Source organism: Zalophus californianus, chromosome 6, assembly GCF_009762305.2.
Source record: "Zalophus californianus isolate mZalCal1 chromosome 6, mZalCal1.pri.v2, whole genome shotgun sequence".
Lineage (NCBI taxonomy): Eukaryota > Metazoa > Chordata > Mammalia > Carnivora > Otariidae > Zalophus > Zalophus californianus.
Window position 1 is genome coordinate 36,683,584 of NC_045600.1, and position 20,596 is coordinate 36,704,179.

Sequence of the window (20,596 nt, forward strand, 5' to 3'; positions counted from 1 at the left end):
GTTTTCAGCCCTTGCCTCATTTTTACAACCTTTGCATCTTTTACCTTCCCTCTGCTGGGTCTGTTGATGAACTTAACCTTCACACCAGGGCTCCCAGCAGTTCCTGAATCAGTCAGGAAAGGGACAGGCAGGGTATTGGCAAAACCAGTAACACCACTGGGTGGTACTTGAATGTAATATTTGACTAACCAGAGCATTATCTGGTTGGGGATAAACCCTAGGTGCCGATTAGCTGCCATTTTCCAGAATACCCTGTTCATTTATGTTGGTAACCTATAAAGTTGGTCTCCTGCCCCTTTTCCTACCCTTTAGTCTACTGATGAGGTACCTAAGATCCCCTTCTAGGAGTAGGGTCTCAGTCCCCTAGGTAATTTTCCTGAGCTCCCTTCCTGGGAGATTTGTTTCCAACTTGGGACCTGCTTGGCCTTTTGGAGCTTAAGGCATTGTTGCTGAGATTCCGTCCTGCCCCTCCCCCCCCTCCTTTTCCTCCTGCCACTGCACCTTACCCGTCCCTGAGCTGGCAGCCCCTTCATCTGTGTACCCTGTAGTCAGCGCGTTCATTATTTATACCCCCACTTTCCCCCTGCTTGTCTCTCTCCGCACAGCCTCCTGTGATGCCATCTAGTCCTGGCGTGCTTTGTACTTAAGTCTGGTTTTCTTGTGATGTGGGAGTCCCCATACCTTCCCCTCTTGCAAATCGGGATGACACTGACCGCATTCTTTTCCTTTGAGCAGATTCTTTATTCTCTGTGGATTCTCAAAAGGAATTTTGGTGATCTCAAACTTAAAACTTTTTTATTTAGTTAGATATAATTTATTCTAGCCACGAGATTTAAACCTTATTTTCTATAGCAGCTATAGCTGTATTTCTCACAGTCTGTTCTGACTCTCATGTCTCCTGTCAGTAAAGACAAAAGCAAAATAAGAATCGAGTTATTTCAACATGATGTAGTGGAAAGAAAGTTAACAAGCTGTGGATTTGCATCCTGACTCCTCTGTGTACTCTAAGTAGTATATATTACAGGAGCTAAGAATATGTGCTGTGGGGTAAGAAGGAACTGCATTAAAACCCTGGCTTTTCCACCTACTTGGCAATGTGGCTTTCAGCCAATTAATATACTCGCTGTCCGAGCTTGAGTCTCCTCATTTGCAACATGAGGAACAGGAAAATAGGATGTACCCCCAAACTGACCGTTGTTAAATCTGCTTAATTGAGTTGGCACTATGGATACAAAGACAGGCTCCCTCCCTTCACTTGTAAATAAGTACTTGAAAACTTGGCCAGATTTTTGACTATTCTGAGCCTCAGTGTTTTCTTCGGTACAATGCTTATAATGGTGACCTCTCTTACAAGTTACAACAAGTAGGCTTGTTATGATGATAAAATGACATGACTTGTAAAAATGTCTGCTGGTATCATGCATGGATTATAATAGTTGCTCATTAAATACTAATTCCTTTTTTTATACACTCCTCATACTATATTATCTCCCCACGTTAGTAGGATATCTTATTTTTCTTGATTCCAATATTAATTTTAAAATCTCCACCTTTTGAAATGAAATGTAAAAGTTTTTGTGAAACTTATAAGAAAATTTTGCAGAGAAGCCTTGAATAAATAACTTATTTGTAGATGGGAAATTTGCCATCATAAGGATAGTCATAGAATCTCAAGTTAATTTATACATTTGGTGCAGTTCTAATTAAAATTTCAGTAGTTTAGGCACACCTGGGTGGCTCAGTTAAGTGTCTGCCTTCAGCTCAGGTCACGATCCCAGGGTCCTGGAATCGAACCCCATGTCGGGCTCCCTGCTTAACAGGAGAGTCTGCTTCTCCCTCCCCCCATTCATGCTCTCTCAGATAAATAAATAAAATCTTAAAAAAAATTTCAGTAGTTTTTTTATTTGAAAATTTCAAAAGTTCATGAAATAGAAGACATTTTTGAAAAAGCAATATGATCCTTTGCCTGTTAGATATTAAAACAAATGTTTTAATTTATATAACTATAAAGGTACATGAATGAAAACAGTGTGGCATAGGAATGCCTGGATGGCTCAGTCAGTTAAGCGTCCAACTCTTGATTTTGGCTCAGGTCATGATCTCAGGGTCAGGAGATTGAGCCCTTTGTTGGGCTCTGTACTGAGTGCAGAGTTTGCCTGAGATTCTCTCTCTGCCTCTCCGTCTCCCTCTGCCCCTCCCCTTACTCGTGCTCTCTAAATAAATAAATAAAATCTTAAAGAAAAAGAAAAAAACCCAGTGTGGCATGGGTACAGGAAGGAGACTGGAACATAGCAGAGGCTTGGTGGAAAACACCATTCTTAGTATGCCAAAACCCCACAAAAAATGTACCTATACATAGATGAATAGAGATGTGTGTTGTGCATACAAATATAATAGCTTGGTATAATCCTCTGAAGAGGAAAACTGATAGTGTTCTATCAACTTAAATTCTGTCAACTTGAATTTTATCCACTGAGCAATTCTTTGAGAAGTAGTCAGATAGGTACACAAAGATGTATGTACAAGGATATTGGATGCATCATTGTTAATAATTATTAGAAAATTGGAAACAATTTAAAAGTTCCTCAGTAGGGGGTTAGTTGAATAAACCATGGACATTCATATAATGGAATAATCAGATTGTAGAGAATGAGATAGAGCTACACATGTCCTATTTTTAAGTGAAACATGCACATTCTGGAACAGTATGATTTTTTTGAATCTGAGTCTTATTTTAGGGAAAAGGAGTGTTTGTATATGCACTAAAAATTTTGGGAGGCTAATACACCAAGTGGTTAATTGTCTGGTAGAATGTGATTATGTGTGATGACCATCATTTTCTAATTTTTCTATTTCTCTGTTTTTTACATTTAAAAAATAATGAACATGTATGTCATAATCAGTGAGAGTGGTGAGAATATTTAGATTACAAGTACGTTCTCATTTTGTTGCCTGGCATTTTTCATAAACCTCAGCTGATTGTGTGCATTAGTCTTCCTGAGACTGTTTTTGTAAGACTGCACCATTCACTTATACTTCACATTGGTTGTGTTTCCTTCCTTTCGTCACTTGCATATGTCCTTTTAAAAAATCTGAAGTTCATTGGGAAGCTGCCAGTGTTTCCTCAAGAGCCCTTTTCAATGCTACTCATTTTCATCCTCATCAGGAAGCAGTACAGATTGGTGGTTAAGTGTATATACACTGGTTTGAATTCAGACTCTGGCATTTCTTTAGGGCATGGCCTTGAGCAGGTTATATAGGACTGCGTTGCCTCAGTTTCCTCATCTGGAAAGTAGATACAAAATATCCACAGTATAGTCGTTATTTTGTTGAAAGGCTGTTGTGGAGATTTAATAAGTGAATATTATACATAAGCACTTAGAACAATTCCTGACGAGTCAGTGGTCAGTAAATGTTATGTTGCTGCTGTCACTGCTGTTTTGATTAGGATCAGTTCTTGTTTTGAGAATCTTCTTTTGTCATATTTTCTAGGAATAGCCTCAGTCCATGAAGTCATATGGTGTTGGTCTGTCAGCATCTTAACCAGCATGTTAGGAATTTTTGAAATCTGACTTTTACTATTCTAAAAATCAAATAAACCCTTTGGACTCCACTTTTGTGGCTCCTTTCTGGCTTTTGAGATCTTTTTAGATGTTAAATGTGGTCTCTCCTGTCCTTGGATTCATTTCACCATTGATTTCTTCAAGTGAATGTTTATTAGTGCCAGGAGCATATACTTTTTAATAGGTGACAAGCAGGGATAGCACGGTCAAATCTTTTTTTTTTTTTTTTTTAAGATTTTATTTATTTATTTGATAGACACAGCGAGAGAGGGAACACAAAGCAGGGGAAGTGGGAGAGGGATAAGCAGGCTTCCCGTGGAACCGGGAGCCTGATGGAGGGCTTGATCCCAGGACCCCGGGATCACGACCTGAGCCGAAGGCAGATGCTTAATGACTGAGACACCCAGGTGCCCCAGCACGTTCAAATCTTTACAGAGGCCATACAAGTGGTAGGCAATGAAGTAGTCTAGGTGTGACAGGGAGTGATGGGAAACAGTGGTAACCTAGAGAGGTCAAGAGAACCTGGAAATCCAGATTTTTATATGGGCCAGACAAAACTCTCTGTGACTTGTACTTTTGAAGAGTTTGCAATTTTTTCATTTAAGAATATATGACTGACTGACTTGCTTAGATTTCATTGTAATTTTTGTTAAATCTAGATTTATATAACCTTTAGCATTTCGTATGTACTTAATCTAAGTCTTTACACAAGAAAGCTATCAGATTTATCAAGGATAGTTAGTTGATTACATAGTGCACTCATGTCTACGGTAATGTTGATTTTAGACATAATAACTGCCTTCTATAGCCATAAGTATGCAGGCTGGCTTGGGCTTATGGAACGTGTCTCTTCCCAATAAAGATAATTTTCATCTGTGTTAGGACAGTTGGGAAAATGGTTTCTTTATGATCTCCGCCCGCGCCTCCCCCACCCCCAAAGATGGGTTGCCAAACCTTGAATTATTTCATTGGGTGTATTATTGTGGCAAGAGTTTAGTAGCATATTTCTAAAGACTGCTTTCAACCACTCTGCAAATCTGAAAAGCAGTCAGTGGTTGCTAAGAGACATACTATTCAAGTGTCCCCATAAACATATGTACTGCTGGAGATTGCGATTTAGCAATTTGTATTTCACATTTGCAGTTATATTTAGCTGAAAGGTGCCATAATTATCATGCAAATTATGCAAATCGTTTACCCTGTCCTTAAAAGTGACCTTTTATTATTGTGTTTTAAAAACTCAAGACAAACTGGACATGACACAAACCAACCGGTTAAAAAATTTTAAGTTCTAAACTGAAATAAATTTCATGAGACCTTGAATCTCAGCTCTAATACAAAAGCTATTTTCCAAACAAGTTCCTTGAATATGTCAAAATGTTTACATTTCTCTCTCAGAGTCTATAGCAAATAAAACTTGAGAGAACTTACTTGATCAGGAATTTTATCAGCTAGCCATTACCAATTAAGATAGCACCTCTTCACCTCATCCCATCCATTCCAACCTATAACTTACCAACCTCGGGAAAGGGCTTTAGCGCTGCGGCTCCTGCATCCAGAGCCAGCTCCGTGGGTGTGCAGCTTGGGCAGTGACACGGGGCCCTGTGCTGAGTAGGGCCCTGCTCTTGGTTTCATGCTCTGCTGTTGCTGTCTTGAAATTCTTCAGAGTTTTTGAACAAGGAGCACTGCATTTTCCTTTTGCATGGGCCCCACAAATTATGTAGCTAGTCCCTGCCTGCATCCCACTAAGTGCATCATTATGTAGAATAACCGCTCTTTCTTGAAATGCTGACCAACTTGATTGTCTTAAAATTTTAAATTGCCAGCTTTTGTTGATTCAGTCAAAATGAAAGCTGGAGGGAGAAAAGAATGGACTTCTCTAGTTTGTGGGAAGAATGCCTGAAATTAGGAAGAAAATAAAAGCATGCGACTTGGCAGATTTGTTCATATTTGGAGGACTTACACCTTTGAAATTCTTATACTGAGTTTCCAGAGGAGTCTTGAAGTCAGAATTGCTAGAAGCTTATAATGTGTAACCTTTTGATCTTTTGTCCACACTGTGCTTTCTCAGTGTTGCCCATAGATCAGCTTGTTTGATGTGTTGGTCCTCTTGAGTTGGTCTGATACATTGGAGTCAGGCTGCTGTTGGCTCTTGCTACTTGGTTCTGAGCTGTTTTCTCCGTGTGCAAAGGTGTTTGGAAGGTATCATTTTTTTCAGCTGATGGTAGAGCTAAAGTTAAAAATAAAGCCAGAAATGTGGAGACCTGATTTTAGTCTGATTGAAAACAACATTTACATGAAAACATGTTAGAATACCAATTTCATTGTTTATTTAAGCGTTTCTGATGTTCTTTAAAATCTTTCTTTACATGGAATGGGGCATGGTAGTTGCTTCTTTATCGTAGTAGAGGGCAGTTGGGCTTTTTGTTTCAAGCCTTTTGCTCTTAATTTTTAAAATAGTTTTAATTCGGGCGCCTGGGTGGTGCAGTCAGTTAAGCATCCGACTCTTGGTTTCAGGTCCGGTCATGATCTCAAGGTCGTTAGGATTGATCCCTGCTTCGGGCTCTATGCTCAGTATGGGCTCTGCTTGAGATTCCGTCCTCCTGTCTCTCTGCTTCTTCTGTTCATGCTTTCTTTCTCTCTCTCAAATAAATACATAAATCTTTAAGAAACACTTTTTTAATTGATAAAGTAATTCTATTTTAAAAAATTCAAGTATATTTATACAGTTTATAAAGACAAATAGCAATCTCCTGCCTCAATCCTTCCCCAGCCGAGTCTCACTCCCTAGAGGTAACCACATTCAAGTCTTTTAGCTGTTTGCTTGTATGTGTCTCCATATCTCCAAAGAACATTCTTATTCTGCTGTTTCTTGATTTTTAAAATCTTTTCCTACTGTAAATCATTATATGTTTCCCTTTCTATCTCCTACTTCTATATCTTAACCATGTAGTTAGTTATGTCGCAAAATCTAATGAAATGAAATTGTAGTGTTGCATTAGTAGGACTGTGTACATGTTGTTCATAGCCGAAGCACATATTATGCTATAATTGCATTTCTTCTCTTGTAGAGTTTTTTTAAAAACCCCTGGAATGAATAATTGCCTTATTTTTCACATGCTTGCTTTCCTATGTATGGGTCACTAGCTCACCCCTCAGTTCTTCTCTGAGAGCACCATACACCTCTTCACAGTCTGGCCCACACATCAGCCAGTCTCAGTTCCATTGTTTTCCTTGGAGGTCTCCTTCATGGAGCTGGAGCCCCATCATCCTGCTCTAGTCAGCACTGGCGGCTTCCCCTAGGCTGTATCCACAGTGGTTGTCCCGGGACGTCCCTTTGCCACTCTTCTGCACTGTGTCTTTGTTGGCTTATCTCCCTTTCTTTCATTTTGGCAGAATGCATCCTCTGGATGCTTCCTAAGAAAGTATGAATGGGATATAAATTTTTCAAGACCTGGTTCTCTGAACTTGTCTTTATTCTACCCACATACTTGATTGACATTTTGGCCAGGTATAGATTTATGGCTTAGAACCCATATTCCCGGGGCGCCTGGGTGGCTCAGTCATTAAACATCTGCCTTCAACTCAGGTCATGATCCCAGAGTCCTGGGATCGAGCTCCGCATTGGGCTTCCTGGTCCTCGGGAAGTCTGCTTCTCCCTCTCCCTCTGCCTTCTGCTCCCCCTGCTTGTGCTCACTCTTTCTCTGTCAAATAAATAAATAAAATATTTTTTTTTTTTTTTAAAAAAAAGAACCCATATTCCTTCAGAAGTTTTAGGGAATTCTGGATTGTCTTCTATTTCCAGTTTTGGTATTGAGGAGGCCTACACCAGCTGAACTCCTTATTCTTTATAGTGATCTATTTTCTTTCTAAGCTTTTGAGATCTACTCTTTGTTTCCAGTGTCCAGATAATCTAAAGTGATGTGCTTTGGTTCAGGTCTTTGTTTATTCATTGTGCAGAGAACATAATGGCCCTTATATATATATATAAATTCATGTTTTTTTTTTAAATTGCATTGAATCCTTTCTCAGATAATTTCATTTTCTTTGTTTTTGTGTCTCTGTACCTATTCTCTGTGCCTTTTTGGAATGTGCTAGACCTTCTGGATTGATCCTCTAGTTATCTTCTTCTGTACACTATCTTCTTTTGGTTATACTTTCAGGATCCATTTGTTCATTTTAATGTTCCCGTTCTTCTGAAATTTTTATTTCTGTTACATCTTGAATTTCCAAAATTTCTTTTTTATTTTCTGAATATTCATCTGTAACAGCTCTGCTTTTGTTTCAGGGATCCAGTAGATTTGTTTATTTCTGAGGATAAGTTCTTTTCTGCAGTTTGTTTGTTTTTTTTTTTACTTGCACTATGGCTATTTCCTCTGAGTTCTTTATGATTGTTTGTTTTGGTGTCTGTCTTTTATGTTAGGATGGCTTCATAGTTACATGTTAGTCATCAGAGAGGCTTCTTAGGGCCATCTAAGAGCCTTCTTAGAACGTGTGTGTGTGTGTGTGTGTGTGTGTTTGTATACACGTGCACTCACATGTGCATGCACACAAATGGGAGGCACTTAGTACATTGAGCAGAGACCTTGCTCTTTCATTGAGAAACCCTCAAATAATAGTGTATCAATAGGTGTTTCCTCTTGAGGCTGTCAAGAGGCTGAGGCTGAGGTCCCTCAAAAGGGACCTTCCTATTCCCTACCTCATCCAGAATTTTGGGGGCTTAGTCGGGAAGGGTGCCAGCAAAGGTCTCATTCTTCAGCATGCAGAGTTATATTTAATCCTTTTATTTTCAATAAATTTTTCACTTTACTGTGTCCATGTCTTGAAGACTAGAGACTTGCATGTTTATGCTCTCCAGACTTTGATTGTAAATTTTTAGTCCACTGCTTGGGACATGGATCTGGGAGGTCTTGTTACTCTTTCGACAAACTTTCAACTAGCCCTCCTGTTTTTAGCTCCCCACACCCTTGCCATCAAATATATCTGGCGTCTTCAATTCTTAAGCCTTTTAAGGGTTCTCTGGTGTGAACTGGCTTGCTTCTTGTTTGGCTTCCATCCCTGCTGGCAGAATGGAAAAACACTTAGCAGAATGGAGAAAGAGGAAACCCAAGATAGTTACCCCTTGCCATCCACTTTCCATCTTTGAAAAATGTGCAGATTTGTCTCATCTGCTCTCTACTCCTCTCTGCCCCGTGTGTTTCTTCCTTTTTTTATTTCTTTATTCTCATCTCAGAGAGGGCTCAGGAGAAAATTTCAGTCTCCCATCTCTGATTGGGACACCCTAACTGCCTTTTTCATTTTGCCCTTCTCATTTCACTGTAGATTTTTTATGAGGTTCAAGGGAGGGTTCTTTGGCTAAATCACTCCACGGTTCATCCCTGTTTGTTAGCTTCAGGAAGGCTGGTTTTGTAAACTGTTAGGAGTCAGCATGTTGGCAGGTCTGTCTTTGCTCTGTAATCACCTTGGAAACTCTCCAGCTTCTTTTCTCTGACAAGTTGCTGCTATATTGTAGGGAATACAGTCCTCTAGGCATTTACAGATGCTGGATTATATTTCTCATTGCTTTTTTGTGGGGAGTGTGTATATGACTAAGCACAAACATTTTGTTTTGGAAATCAGAACTCATCCTACTTCCCCTTTTTGGGGCCTGTGCATTATTATACTTTTTCTTTTGTCTTTTATACCATAAAATCATCAAAAATGTGTTCCATAGAGCAGCAGAAAAGTATATACTGTAATTTTTCTTTCTCACAGGACATAATATATTTTTATTTGTGGCTTTGTAAATGACTTAAGTTAGATGCCTGGTAATGCATGTCTTTCGAGGGCCTAATGAAAACATTAAATAATTTTTGCTTAATTATCATATTTTCATTAAACTCTTAAGATTAATAGTACATACCTAAGCGTAGTTGATTCAGGTTTTGCTAACAGTATACTCCCTCAAACTTTCTCTTATTTATGTTGGTTGCAAATTACTCGTTAAATCCTTTTACAACACTTAAAAATAGGACCCAAATTAAAAAAGAGAACTTAAAAGATTAGTTATTTCCGTTAACAAGGAATAGAATGAGTAGGTTAGAGATCTTATGTCGTTTTGGGTATGTGATAGATAAGAGATACTGAGCCCTCGGGGCCTGTTTTTACTTATAAGGGCCACATACCTTTCTTTCTTAGACTGTTTCCTGAGGATATGTATAGTTGACTTGCTCATTGCTTTCCCTTTGGGCTCCAAGTTTGTTCAGTAGTGAAATGTGTGTGCACAGCAACAAGGACAGTTCCTGGCATATGCAGAGATTGATTGATTGGTTGATTGATTGCGTGGCTAAATGGGCAGAGAGATGGCAGGTGTTTTAACAGCATCTTCTATTCTGATAGGCTCCTGATGAAGGTATGTGCTGTTGACCTTCACTTCAGCCTCCTGATTTCTTCATAGGTCAGCCTGGATGTCACTTCCTCCAGATGCCTTTCTTATTACTCTACTTCTCCCAAATAGAGTAGATTTGTCTGCTATGTATTTAGCATCCTAAACCACTTAGGCTGTTTATTTACCTATATCCCTCATTTAGACTAGGCTCTGAAAGCTGATTGTGTCTGTCTTGCTCATCATTGTATCCCTGACACCTTGCCCAGTGTCTGGCTCTTAATAGGCATACATATTTATTTGAGGTATTCATTTTTTGGATGGATGGATGACATTGTGTAGCCAAAAATTACATCTGTCTCGCTGCCCAATTTTGAAGATTCTCCTTCAGTTTGTACTTCCTGCCATTATTGGAAGAGCCATTCTTTGTCTATAATTTTGTCTTCTGTTCAAAGAAAAGCAGCAAGCAAAAGTAGATAATTTATTTGATTACTGCCCACTGAGTTATTCTTCTGCTGTCAACCGCATGTCTTAATCACCTGATTCATGCTTATGGATGTCTTGATAGCTTTTTTTGGTAATTAGGGTAGTCTGCGTTCATTTGTATACTGTCTATATGTTCTTGAAATGTTTTACTATAAAGTCAACTTTAGTATAAACAGTGAGTCTTGCTTTATTGTGATGATAATGAATGTATGAACGACACAGTAAAATTCAAACCAGTCTTCAAGTTTGTTCCTCAACCTGCCCACTGTCATTTAAAAAAAAATAAAGCCTTGGGCGCCTGGGTGGCTCATTTGGTTAAGCGACTGCCTTCGACTTGGGTCATGATCCTGGAGTCCCAGGATTGAGTCCCTGCTTTGGGCTCCCTGCTCAGCAGGGAGTCTGCTTCTCCCTCTGACCCTACCCCCTCCTGTGCTCTCTCTCTCATTCTCTCTCTCAAATAAATAAAATCTTTAAAAAAAATAAAACCTTATTGAGATACAATTCACATACCATAAAATTCACCCTTTTAAAGTTTACAGTTCAGGGTTTTTAGTGTATTCACCAACTTGTACACCCATCACTACTGTGTAATCACAGAATACTTTTTATTATCCCCCAAAGAAACACCATATTCTTTAGCAGACAATCTTCATTCTGCTGTTTGTATGGATTTGCGTATTCCAGATATTTCATATAAATGGAATCATACAATAATTGGCCTTTTGTGTCTGGCTTCTTTCACTTAGCATGATGTTTGAGAGATTCATCCATGTGGTAGCATATATCACTATTCTTCATTCCTTTTTATAGCCAAATAGTAATCCATTATAGCCCATTTTGCTCATCCATGCATTAGTTGATGGGCGTTAGGGTTGTTTCCACTTTTGGCTATTATGAATCATGCTGCTGTGAACATTCATGTGCAAGTTTTTGCGTTGATGTGTTGATATCAGGATTCAGTTTTTAACTTTAGATTACAAATGAGTAGAAACTTAACAGATGTTACTCATGTATAGCATACATACAGAAATTGTAAATGTTCATCTCAGTGAATATTTACAAAGTGAGCACACCTGTGTAACAAGAACCAAGCTCTACAAAGAGAACATTTTTGGTATCTCTGGGGACTTTTAGATGTTGGATTTGGTTTAGGTTGTTTCATTTGCCTATATGCTCAAGTAGAGCTGAAGCCTTCCTCTTAAAACTGTATATTTGGAACATAAGCTCGGTAGGTAGTTTATGTTATAATAGTGCAGCAGCTGAGCTGACAGACTCTAGGACCTCGATCGCTTGGGTTCAAATCCCAGCTCTGCCATGTGTTAGTGTGAAACCATTGGCAAATTGCCTAACTTCTCTGTGCTCTGATTTCCTCATCTGTAAAATGGGCATGAAACTGCCTCATTGTGGGGAGGCGCCTGGGTGGCTCAGGTCTTGGTCTTGGGGTTGTGAGTTCAAGCCCCTCAGTTGGAGTGGAGCCTACTTAAACAAACAGAACACTACCTCATAGGGAAGATTAGTACACGTAGATGGTCAGACCAAGTGCTGTATATGTGTTCTGTTAATGATTATTGTTACTGTGTCTGTCTCTCCATTAGAATGTAAGCCCCTTATCTGACTAACGTATCACTGTGTTTCCAAAGACTAGCACTGTGCCTGGCACATAACAGATACTCAGTAAATTTTTGAAGAAGTAAAGGAGGGAGGGATTTTAAATGATGAGTGGCAGGATTCCCAAATCGTTTCCTGAACCCACTTTTGACAGCTACACTGTCTTTCATTTACAACAGCTTTTGGAGCTATTTGACAGCGAAGACCCTCGGGAACGGGACTACTTAAAAACAGTCTTACACAGAATTTATGGCAAATTTCTTGGTCTTAGAGCATTTATCAGAAAACAGATTAACAATATTTTTCTAAGGTAAGTGGAGGACGGGGGGAGAAGGAGAAGCAAAAATGGTGGTTTTATAGAAGTGTTAAATAAACTTCAAATATTTGAACATCGTGTACTGACTTTACTTCTTTTCTTTTTAAAAAAGGTTTGTTTATGAAACAGAACACTTCAATGGTGTAGCTGAACTGCTGGAAATACTAGGAAGGTAAGCACATTTTTAGCTAATTGCTAATCTCAGGTGAATAGCATTTTGAAAATTAGATTCAAATGCCACAGGGAAATGCTGACCTAGATCTCTTGCTGTATGTACATTGAGTACTCTAATTTGTGCTTTCGCATGTTTCCCAACTGACTCTACAAGACACGATTTCTTGTGCCTCCTTGTTCCACAATTATGCATTGCTAATTCTACTGGAATGACTGAAAGAGCTAACAGTTTGTTCATTGCTACAAAGACAATACATCTAATTGCAGTCAAGCCCGTTACTCCACAACATCTTATTCTCTGTTAGTTTCTAGGCTACCTGTCCTTTGCCATATCTTTTGAAAGCAAGTTAAAATAAATTGGAAAGATTGCCATTTTCAAAGGAACCATGTACCCAGGTGTAGTCCCTCAACAGCTGCTGCCGGGAGAAGTGGAATGAATTGGGAAGAGACAGCTGTTGTGTAGTTTTTTATACACAAGGGAGGTTAATGTGACTGGACAATGTGATTGCTTAGTTTCTCCTCCTAATGTAAGGAGAAAAAGTGGAGTCACATGGTTTTTTCTGTGATTTTTCCCAGGCGGGGGCTCTATGTCTATGGTATTCTTGGTTAGAGAAGAAATTTCAGGAATGATGTCTGCAAATGGAAAGGGGTCCTAAGTGAGGAGGGCAAGCGATTTTGGGGGGAAGGAAAAATAAAGGGTTATTGATTACAAAAGCTTTTGGGAATCATCCAGCTAGGTGAAAAGAGCATAAGAGCCTGTGCTAGGTTATCGTAAGCAAATTTTCTTAAATTTCCTTCCACTTAAATATACTCTTTGAAGTAACTCAGAAATCTTGAATGTCACCGGGTGGGGTTTGGGTTGTTTTGGACCAAACATAAACAGATTCAGATTTAACCTAGTTTTCCAAGAGCAGGTTGTCTCAGGTTAGCTGGTTGTGATCATGCTGCTAATTGATGTTTCTTTTTCTTTTTCTAGTATTATCAATGGCTTTGCTTTACCTCTTAAGGCAGAACACAAACAGTTTCTGGTGAAAGTGTTGATCCCTTTACACACTGTCAGGAGCTTATCACTCTTCCATGCCCAGGTAGAATTTTATGTAACTACTTTTGTAAGCAAAATTAAAAGTTTACAAACTCAGTGTTTCTTTGATATTGATATTTCCTTAATTAAAAAAAAACTCATTTAAAGTGCTCCCCGAGGAAAATTAAAATGTGTGCTGTTTTTCTGTGCATAGGAGAATTCATGGGAATATTTTTCAAGTGGGAGGAGCATTTGTTCATTTTACAGAGAACTTTGAGGACTTTCCTAGTTCACAAAATTATATATTGACCATGTTGTGTACAATCAAATATATGTGGGTTTTCCAGATTTAGAGCTTTGGAGTATTCTGGAATATTTTATCTCACCCACATTTGCATTTGTCTATCAGTTGCTCTTTGCCCCCCTTCTAGTTAACTCACTATTTCCTTCTCACTTTCTTTTTTTAATTTTATTTTATTATGTTATATTAGTCACCATACATTATATCATTAGTTTTTGATGTAGTGTTCCATGATTCATTGTTTGCATATAACACCCAATGCTTCATGCAATATGTGCCCACCTTAATACCCATCACCGGGCTAACTCATCCCCCCACTCCCCTCCTCTCTAAAACCCTTAGTTTGTTTCTCAGAGTCCATAGTCTCTCATGGTTCGTCTCCCCCTCCGATACCCCCCCATTCATTTTTCCTTTCCCTTCCTACTATCTTCTTCTTCTTTTTTTTTTTTTAACATATAATGTATTATTTGTTTCAGGGGTACAGGTCTGTGATTCATCAGTCGTACACAATTCACAGCACTCACCATAGCACATACCCTCCCCATCCCTCCCACCCCCTCCACTCCAGCAACCCTCAGTTTGTTTCCTGAGATTAAGAGTCTCTTTTGGTTTGTCTCCCTCTCTGGTTTCATCTTGTTTCATTTTTCCCTCCCTCCCCCTATGATCCTCTGTCTTATTTCTCAAATTCCTCATATCAGTGAGATCATATGATACTTGTCTTTCTCTGATTGACTTATTTTGCTTAGCGTAGTACCCTCTAGTTCCATCCATGTCATTGCAAATGGCAAGATTTCGTTTTTTTTTTTTTTTTATGGTTGCGTAATATTCCATTGTGTGTGTGTGTGTGTGTGTGTGTGTGTGTGTGTGTGTGTATACCACATCTTTATCCATTTATCTTCCTTCTCACTTTCTATGCACAAATGAACATACTCGCAAGTCAACAATCAGTATTTTCACATCTTTTTATTTTTAGCCTCTGTTACTTTAAAAAGCGTACTCTGTCTTGTCCCAAGTCTGATTTCCGTGCTAACACTGCCTTGTGTGGTAAGCATGTCACTGGGGGACAGATAAATGATGTAGTGGCATTTTAATTTTAGTATTCCAAACCAATGGGAATGTTTTGAGTTTGCATAAAAATGTCACACATTTTTCTGAGCAGTGTTCCTCTTTAAATGTAAAATTCTGTGTTTCGAGGAAAAATTAGTCCATATGTTTCTAATTTAGAACACCATCAAAATGTTGTTCCGCAAGGGTGGATTTCTTGTCCAAAAATCTTTACGAGCCCTTTTACAAATCTTGCCTCTGGTTTTTGAAATAGGCTATCACATTTCATGAGCGTGTAAAAGAATTCTTACCTAGATGAGCTAGCCTCAGATGTAAAACTCCTCACTCTTCCAGCTGGGGCAGGTACAACCTTTTATCTCTTCATGAAACTGCTTCCATTCGCATGGGCCACTTTAGGCAATCAGCAGGGTGTTTAGTAAGTGCTGCCTATGTTTCATCTAGGACTCTTCTGGAACTGCAGTAAAACCCAGTACTGTCGAGGTTGGCAAAGAGAGAAAGGAAGCCCATGAGATGTAGCTTAGACTGTAGATGAGATACTTTCAGAATCTACTGAATGTGATGTTTCTGCTTTTCATTAGCCAGATACTTCGTGTCTCAGTATTCTTTTAAAAAAATTCCCCTGGGATGTTGTTAGTGTCAATCTTTGGCTTGAAAAAGTAGCTTTTTATTTCACTTTATATATATTTTATTTTTAAAATGAATTGAACATGAAGTTACTAAAACCAGAGTCTAGAAACTTTTTAGGAAGTTTTAATATGTCTTTTGAGTCCTTTTGAGTATATAGCATTTCCAATTTTGTCGCTCATTTTTCTGTTTCTCCAGCTGGCGTATTGCATAGTACAGTTTCTGGAGAAAGATCCTTCACTCACAGAACCAGTAAGTATTTTTTTCTATAATTTCAAAAAACTTCAAAAAGACTACTTTTCATGGAGTATATATGGAAAATTCAGTGCCGTTGTTTTTCTCCTTTTCATTTTAGGTTATTAGGGGGTTAATGAAATTTTGGCCTAAAACATGTAGTCAGAAAGAGGTAAGTGCTTAATGTTGGTGTGTTAAGAACTTACTAGATACTCTGCAGAGTGTCAGGCTCTGAGCCAATTAGTATGTGTAAAAATACATTATTTCATCCAATTTTCATTTTATCTCTGTAAAGCAGGACTGTAAATATTCACATTTTACCAGTTTTCAAATTGAAGCACAGAGAGCCTGAGTATGCTAAGTATAAGTGATTAGGTCAGAATCCTCCACCCTGGTTCTGAACCCTGAACTTTTCATCACGCTATGCTCAGTCCTAGGGAAGCCCTAGTCAGGCTCTGCTCATGTGTCTCACTGTCTAGCTTTATCAGAGTCACCTTTCTAGTGACCACCTTCATAGGATGGAGGCTTTGTGTTGCTGTAGATAGATCCTAGAGCAACCTTCCCAAATACTCCATTTTAAAATATAATAGAGATCGGATCTTACGATGTATGATTTTAAACTATGTTATAGACCTTTAGTTTCAGCTGTTCACAAGTGGCCCTGGAAATTTCTGACCTATGATCATTTGTACTTTTGCAAGACCTAAGCAGGCATGTGCCATGTGAGGTTGTGAGAGAGTAAGTCTCTTAGCTTAGAGGTGAACCTGGCTGGGGCCACATCTGCACTCACTCTTCTATAGAAACCACGTGGAAAATGGCCCAGCAAGAAAAGTCCGCTGTTAGTTTGACATTTGGGGAGAATTTTGGGAGAACTTCTTGATGTATCTTGACAAATGGCAAGGGTCTGCTGCCTACTATATATTACTTTTAACAGAAATATGCTCCTTCTCAAATCATTTTCAATTCTCCAAAACCCTACTTTACACAATTTCAGAAAGTCATCTAATTTTTTTAATACCTGTTTGACAAAATTAAGCTATAACCATTGCTACCCAGATGCACCTCAAGATATGAAAACATGGTAATTTTTCATATTTTAATAGCATAGTTAATTTTTTTGTAATTATTTTTATGCCTAAATACATAGCTGTTTTTTATTCTCTGTCAGTTTTCCATTGTATTTTATTTTTATTTATTTTTTTAAAAGATTTTATTTGACACAGAGAGAGAGAGAGAGAGAGACAGAGAGCAAGCATAAGCAGGGGAAATGGCAGGCAGAGGAGAAGTAGGCTCCCCGCTGAGCAAGGAGCCTGATGTGTGGCTCAATCCCAGGACCCTGGGATCATGACCTGAGCGAAAGGCAGCTTCTTAACCAGAATGAGCCACCCAGGTGCCCCTTTCCATTGCATTTTAAACAATTGACTGTGCTATTACTTTGGCTCCATGCAGTGATTTAAAAGCTCGATTTTGGGGCGCCTGGGTAGCTCAGTTGGTTAGGTGTCCGACTCGATTTCTGCTCAGATTGTGATCTCAGGGTCCTGGGATCAGCTGTGTCGGGCTCTCTGCTCAGTGGGGAGTCTACTTGTCTCCCTCTCGCTCTGTTTCCCCCCCTCCACTAGCACTCGCTCTCCCTCTGTCTTAAAAAAATAAAAATGAAAGCTCTCTTCTTGAGACACATAGTGCTGAGGCTGGGATGCATTGTGCTTTATAGTGAGCAGTTGTGCACGCATACACACGTGTGTACACGTGCAGATTGGGTCAGTGTGTGCTCATGGGTTTAAAGTGGTACCCGAAAAAAAAGTAAATAAAGTGGTACCTGTGTGTGGGTGAACCTGCTCATTTGTGTCTCTCCGGCTCTCTGTGTTCTGTTAACTAGTGTATTCTAGAGGAGCACCTAACACACAGCAGGGGATGTAAACATTTAGCAGATAGCGGCATGTGCCACTGTGAACTTTTGTCCATCCGTGCGGGAGGCTACTCTCCCACTGTTTGAAAAACAAGAGTAGGGGGGCAGATGCCAGGCTGATAGCAATCGAGAGGAGAGCCCCACGGAGACATTGCTGTTTCCCAGGGGCCCTGCTGCAATGTGTAAGTGCCCCTTGTTCTGGGTTATAGATGTAGCACATAGAGGATTTTTTCCAAAGTAAATAGAATCATACTTTCAAAGCTATAGGGAATTTGCTCATAACAAGTGCCCTCTGCTGAATTCTTTGTGACATGAACATCTAACATAAGACAAAGCCTAATTTGTTCCTGTTCGGTTTTGTGTGTAAAGTTTTCTTAAAACATTATAAACTCTCATTAATCCTCATCATTCATTTGGATATTTAAATGAAGTACCTGACATTTTGTGTTTTGTACGTACTAACAGGTCATGTTCCTTGGGGAGCTGGAAGAAATTTTGGATGTGATTGAACCCTCACAATTTGTTAAAATTCAAGAACCTTTGTTTAAACAAATTGCCAAGTGTGTCTCTAGCCCCCATTTTCAGGTTAGTAGTAAAGAGAGGATGAGCTGGAGTGTGGCCTGTACCACACATGTTATTTGGTTAAATGTTATTTGTATTGAAAGACATGTAATGGGCACTAGCTACCTGTTGTTTTTTATTTGCTATTTTCTCATACAGTAATAATTTTCATAATAACCCCCTTTATCTTGAACACGTGCAATATGACAGCTGCTTTGATGGTGCTTTCTGCCTCGTAACTTCAGTTCTCGTGATCACTCTACAAGGAGGGTGTTACGATTTTTACAGATGTGAACACTAAAGTTCAAAATGGTAAAGTAACTTGTCTCAAATAAAATGGCCGAGTAAGAGGTGGACTGGTAGGGTTCCTATAGCGTGTAAGAGAGAATGCGAAATAAAGCTTTAAGAGGCAAAAAGAACACACATATACTGTGCTAGATGCTTTACATACGTTATTCGTAAACTTCACCTTATCCTGTGAGGCTCTACCCTCCCCGCTCACCCCTGCCTCCGCTGTTTTCTGGATGAAAACCTTGAGACTCAGAATGATTTGCTTCAGGCCCCAAGTTCATAAGGAGTGAAGTCAGTTAGGTGTCCCTTCTTGTGAAAGCTGGTCACCTTCCCATGGCACCACTCTGCCTCCTTGTGGCCACTGCGGGGGATCACAGGGAAGCGAACCCGGCAACCTTTTTCTCAACTGGGGCTGTTGCTGCCATGCTGCAGAACCCACACAGGAGGGAAGGGGGTGATCTGGAGCAAAAACATGTCAGATTTTATACCCTTTCGCTGTCTCACCAAAGGTCCGTATCACAGACCTTGAAGACTAACTCTTCATATACTGCCTGTTGACTCAAAGAGATTGTTCAGATTCTAGTTGGTAGCGCAGAATCCCACTGCTGATATGGTAGACTCAGCAGTGGACTTTTTCCCTGAGCTGTCATTATCCTGAATAGTTAGAGACATTGGCTGTTGTCGTTTTCATTTTTGACTTGAAGACATGTTAGTTATGTCAAGGTAGTGATCCTCTGACAAACTAGAGATTGTACCACAAAGCTCCTCCCCACAAAAAGTGGAAACCATTTTATGAATCATTACGTTGCATGCAAATGATACAACATATGTTTAGATAAACACAGAACAATTGCAGGATATTATGTAGGTGTTCTGCATATTATACATAGCGTGAGTGCCCAAGCATCTGGATTGTCTACATTATTTTTCAGTTTTCATCAGGAGGTTTGACATTGTGGAAAGCAAGGAGCAGGAATCTCTCTCTCTCTCTCTCTTCTTTCAGAAATCTCTTTTAAGATCACCAGGCAGGCTTAAATGATGCTCAGAAGCTTAGAAAGGAGACAAAGTGTCTGGTCAGCTACGGCTGTCCATTCAGGCCGCTATAACAAGATACCACAGACTGGGCGGCTTATAAACAGCAGAAATTTATTTCTCTTGTTTCTGGAGGCTGGAAGTTTGAGATAAGGGTGCCAGCATAGTTGAGTGAAGCCTCTCTTCTGAGTTGTGGGTTTCTTGTATCCTCACTTGGCAGAAGGGCTAATGATCTCCTTGGAACCTATTTTATAAGCACTAATCCCATTCATGAGGGCTCCACGCTTATGACTTCAGTACCTTCCAAAGGCCCCCCCTCCTAATACCATCATCTTTGGAGATTAGGATCTCAACATAGGAATTTTGTGGGGACACAAGCATTCAGATCACAGCCAGGCTTCTATAACAAAACACCATAGGCCATGTGGCTTAAACCACGGAAATTTATTTCTCACAATCCTGGAGGCTGGAAGTCTGAGACCAGACTGCCAGCCTGGTCGTCTTCTGGTGAGGGTGAGGGCTCCCCCTCTGGCTTGCAGATGGCTGGCTGCCTTCTCCCTGTGTCCTCACATGGCCTTCCTTGGTGTATGCATGAGGAAAGAAAAGGAGATCTTCTCTCTTCCTCCTTTTGAGGCCACCAGGCCTATTGGATTAGGACCCCGCCCTTATGACTTCATTTAACCTTAATTTTACCTCCTTAAAGTCCTATCTCCAAATACACTCACACCGTGGGTTAGGGCTTCAACATAGGAATTTGCGGGGATGATTTAGTCCATAGCAGAAAGAAAAGAGAATTTAAAATTATTTGACAGAAGTAAAGTTTAGAACAAAAGAAAGGACAGTAAAGAGGTTCTTCGTTATTCATTTATTAAGTGTTCATGGGTGCATCCAGCAAACATTTTTCAAGTGCCACTCTGTGTAGCCACACACCTTTCACTCTCCCCCCCCGCCCCCCCCGTGTGGCATCGGGGTCAGAGGGTGCCAAACAGACCATGCCAATGTGCAAGGGGATGGTGTGTCCCAGGAAAGTAATGATTCTCTCCTAGTGTT

The 20,596-nt window shown here is 39.6% G+C and overlaps 1 protein-coding gene across 2 annotated transcripts in view; it reads left to right on the plus strand.

The window, feature by feature from the left end:
- Positions 1-20,596, plus strand: part of PPP2R5E (protein phosphatase 2 regulatory subunit B'epsilon) — a 147,998-nt gene that overhangs the window by 110,602 nt on the left and 16,800 nt on the right. For both annotated transcript variants that reach the window (XM_027570005.2, XM_027570007.2), the window contains exons 6-11: positions 12,201-12,331; positions 12,450-12,509; positions 13,488-13,596; positions 15,721-15,774; positions 15,878-15,928; positions 18,128-18,247. In XM_027570005.2, coding sequence (XP_027425806.1) covers positions 12,201-12,331; positions 12,450-12,509; positions 13,488-13,596; positions 15,721-15,774; positions 15,878-15,928; positions 18,128-18,247 — 525 coding nt within the window. The remainder of the gene's footprint in view (positions 1-12,200; positions 12,332-12,449; positions 12,510-13,487; positions 13,597-15,720; positions 15,775-15,877; positions 15,929-18,127; positions 18,248-20,596) is intronic.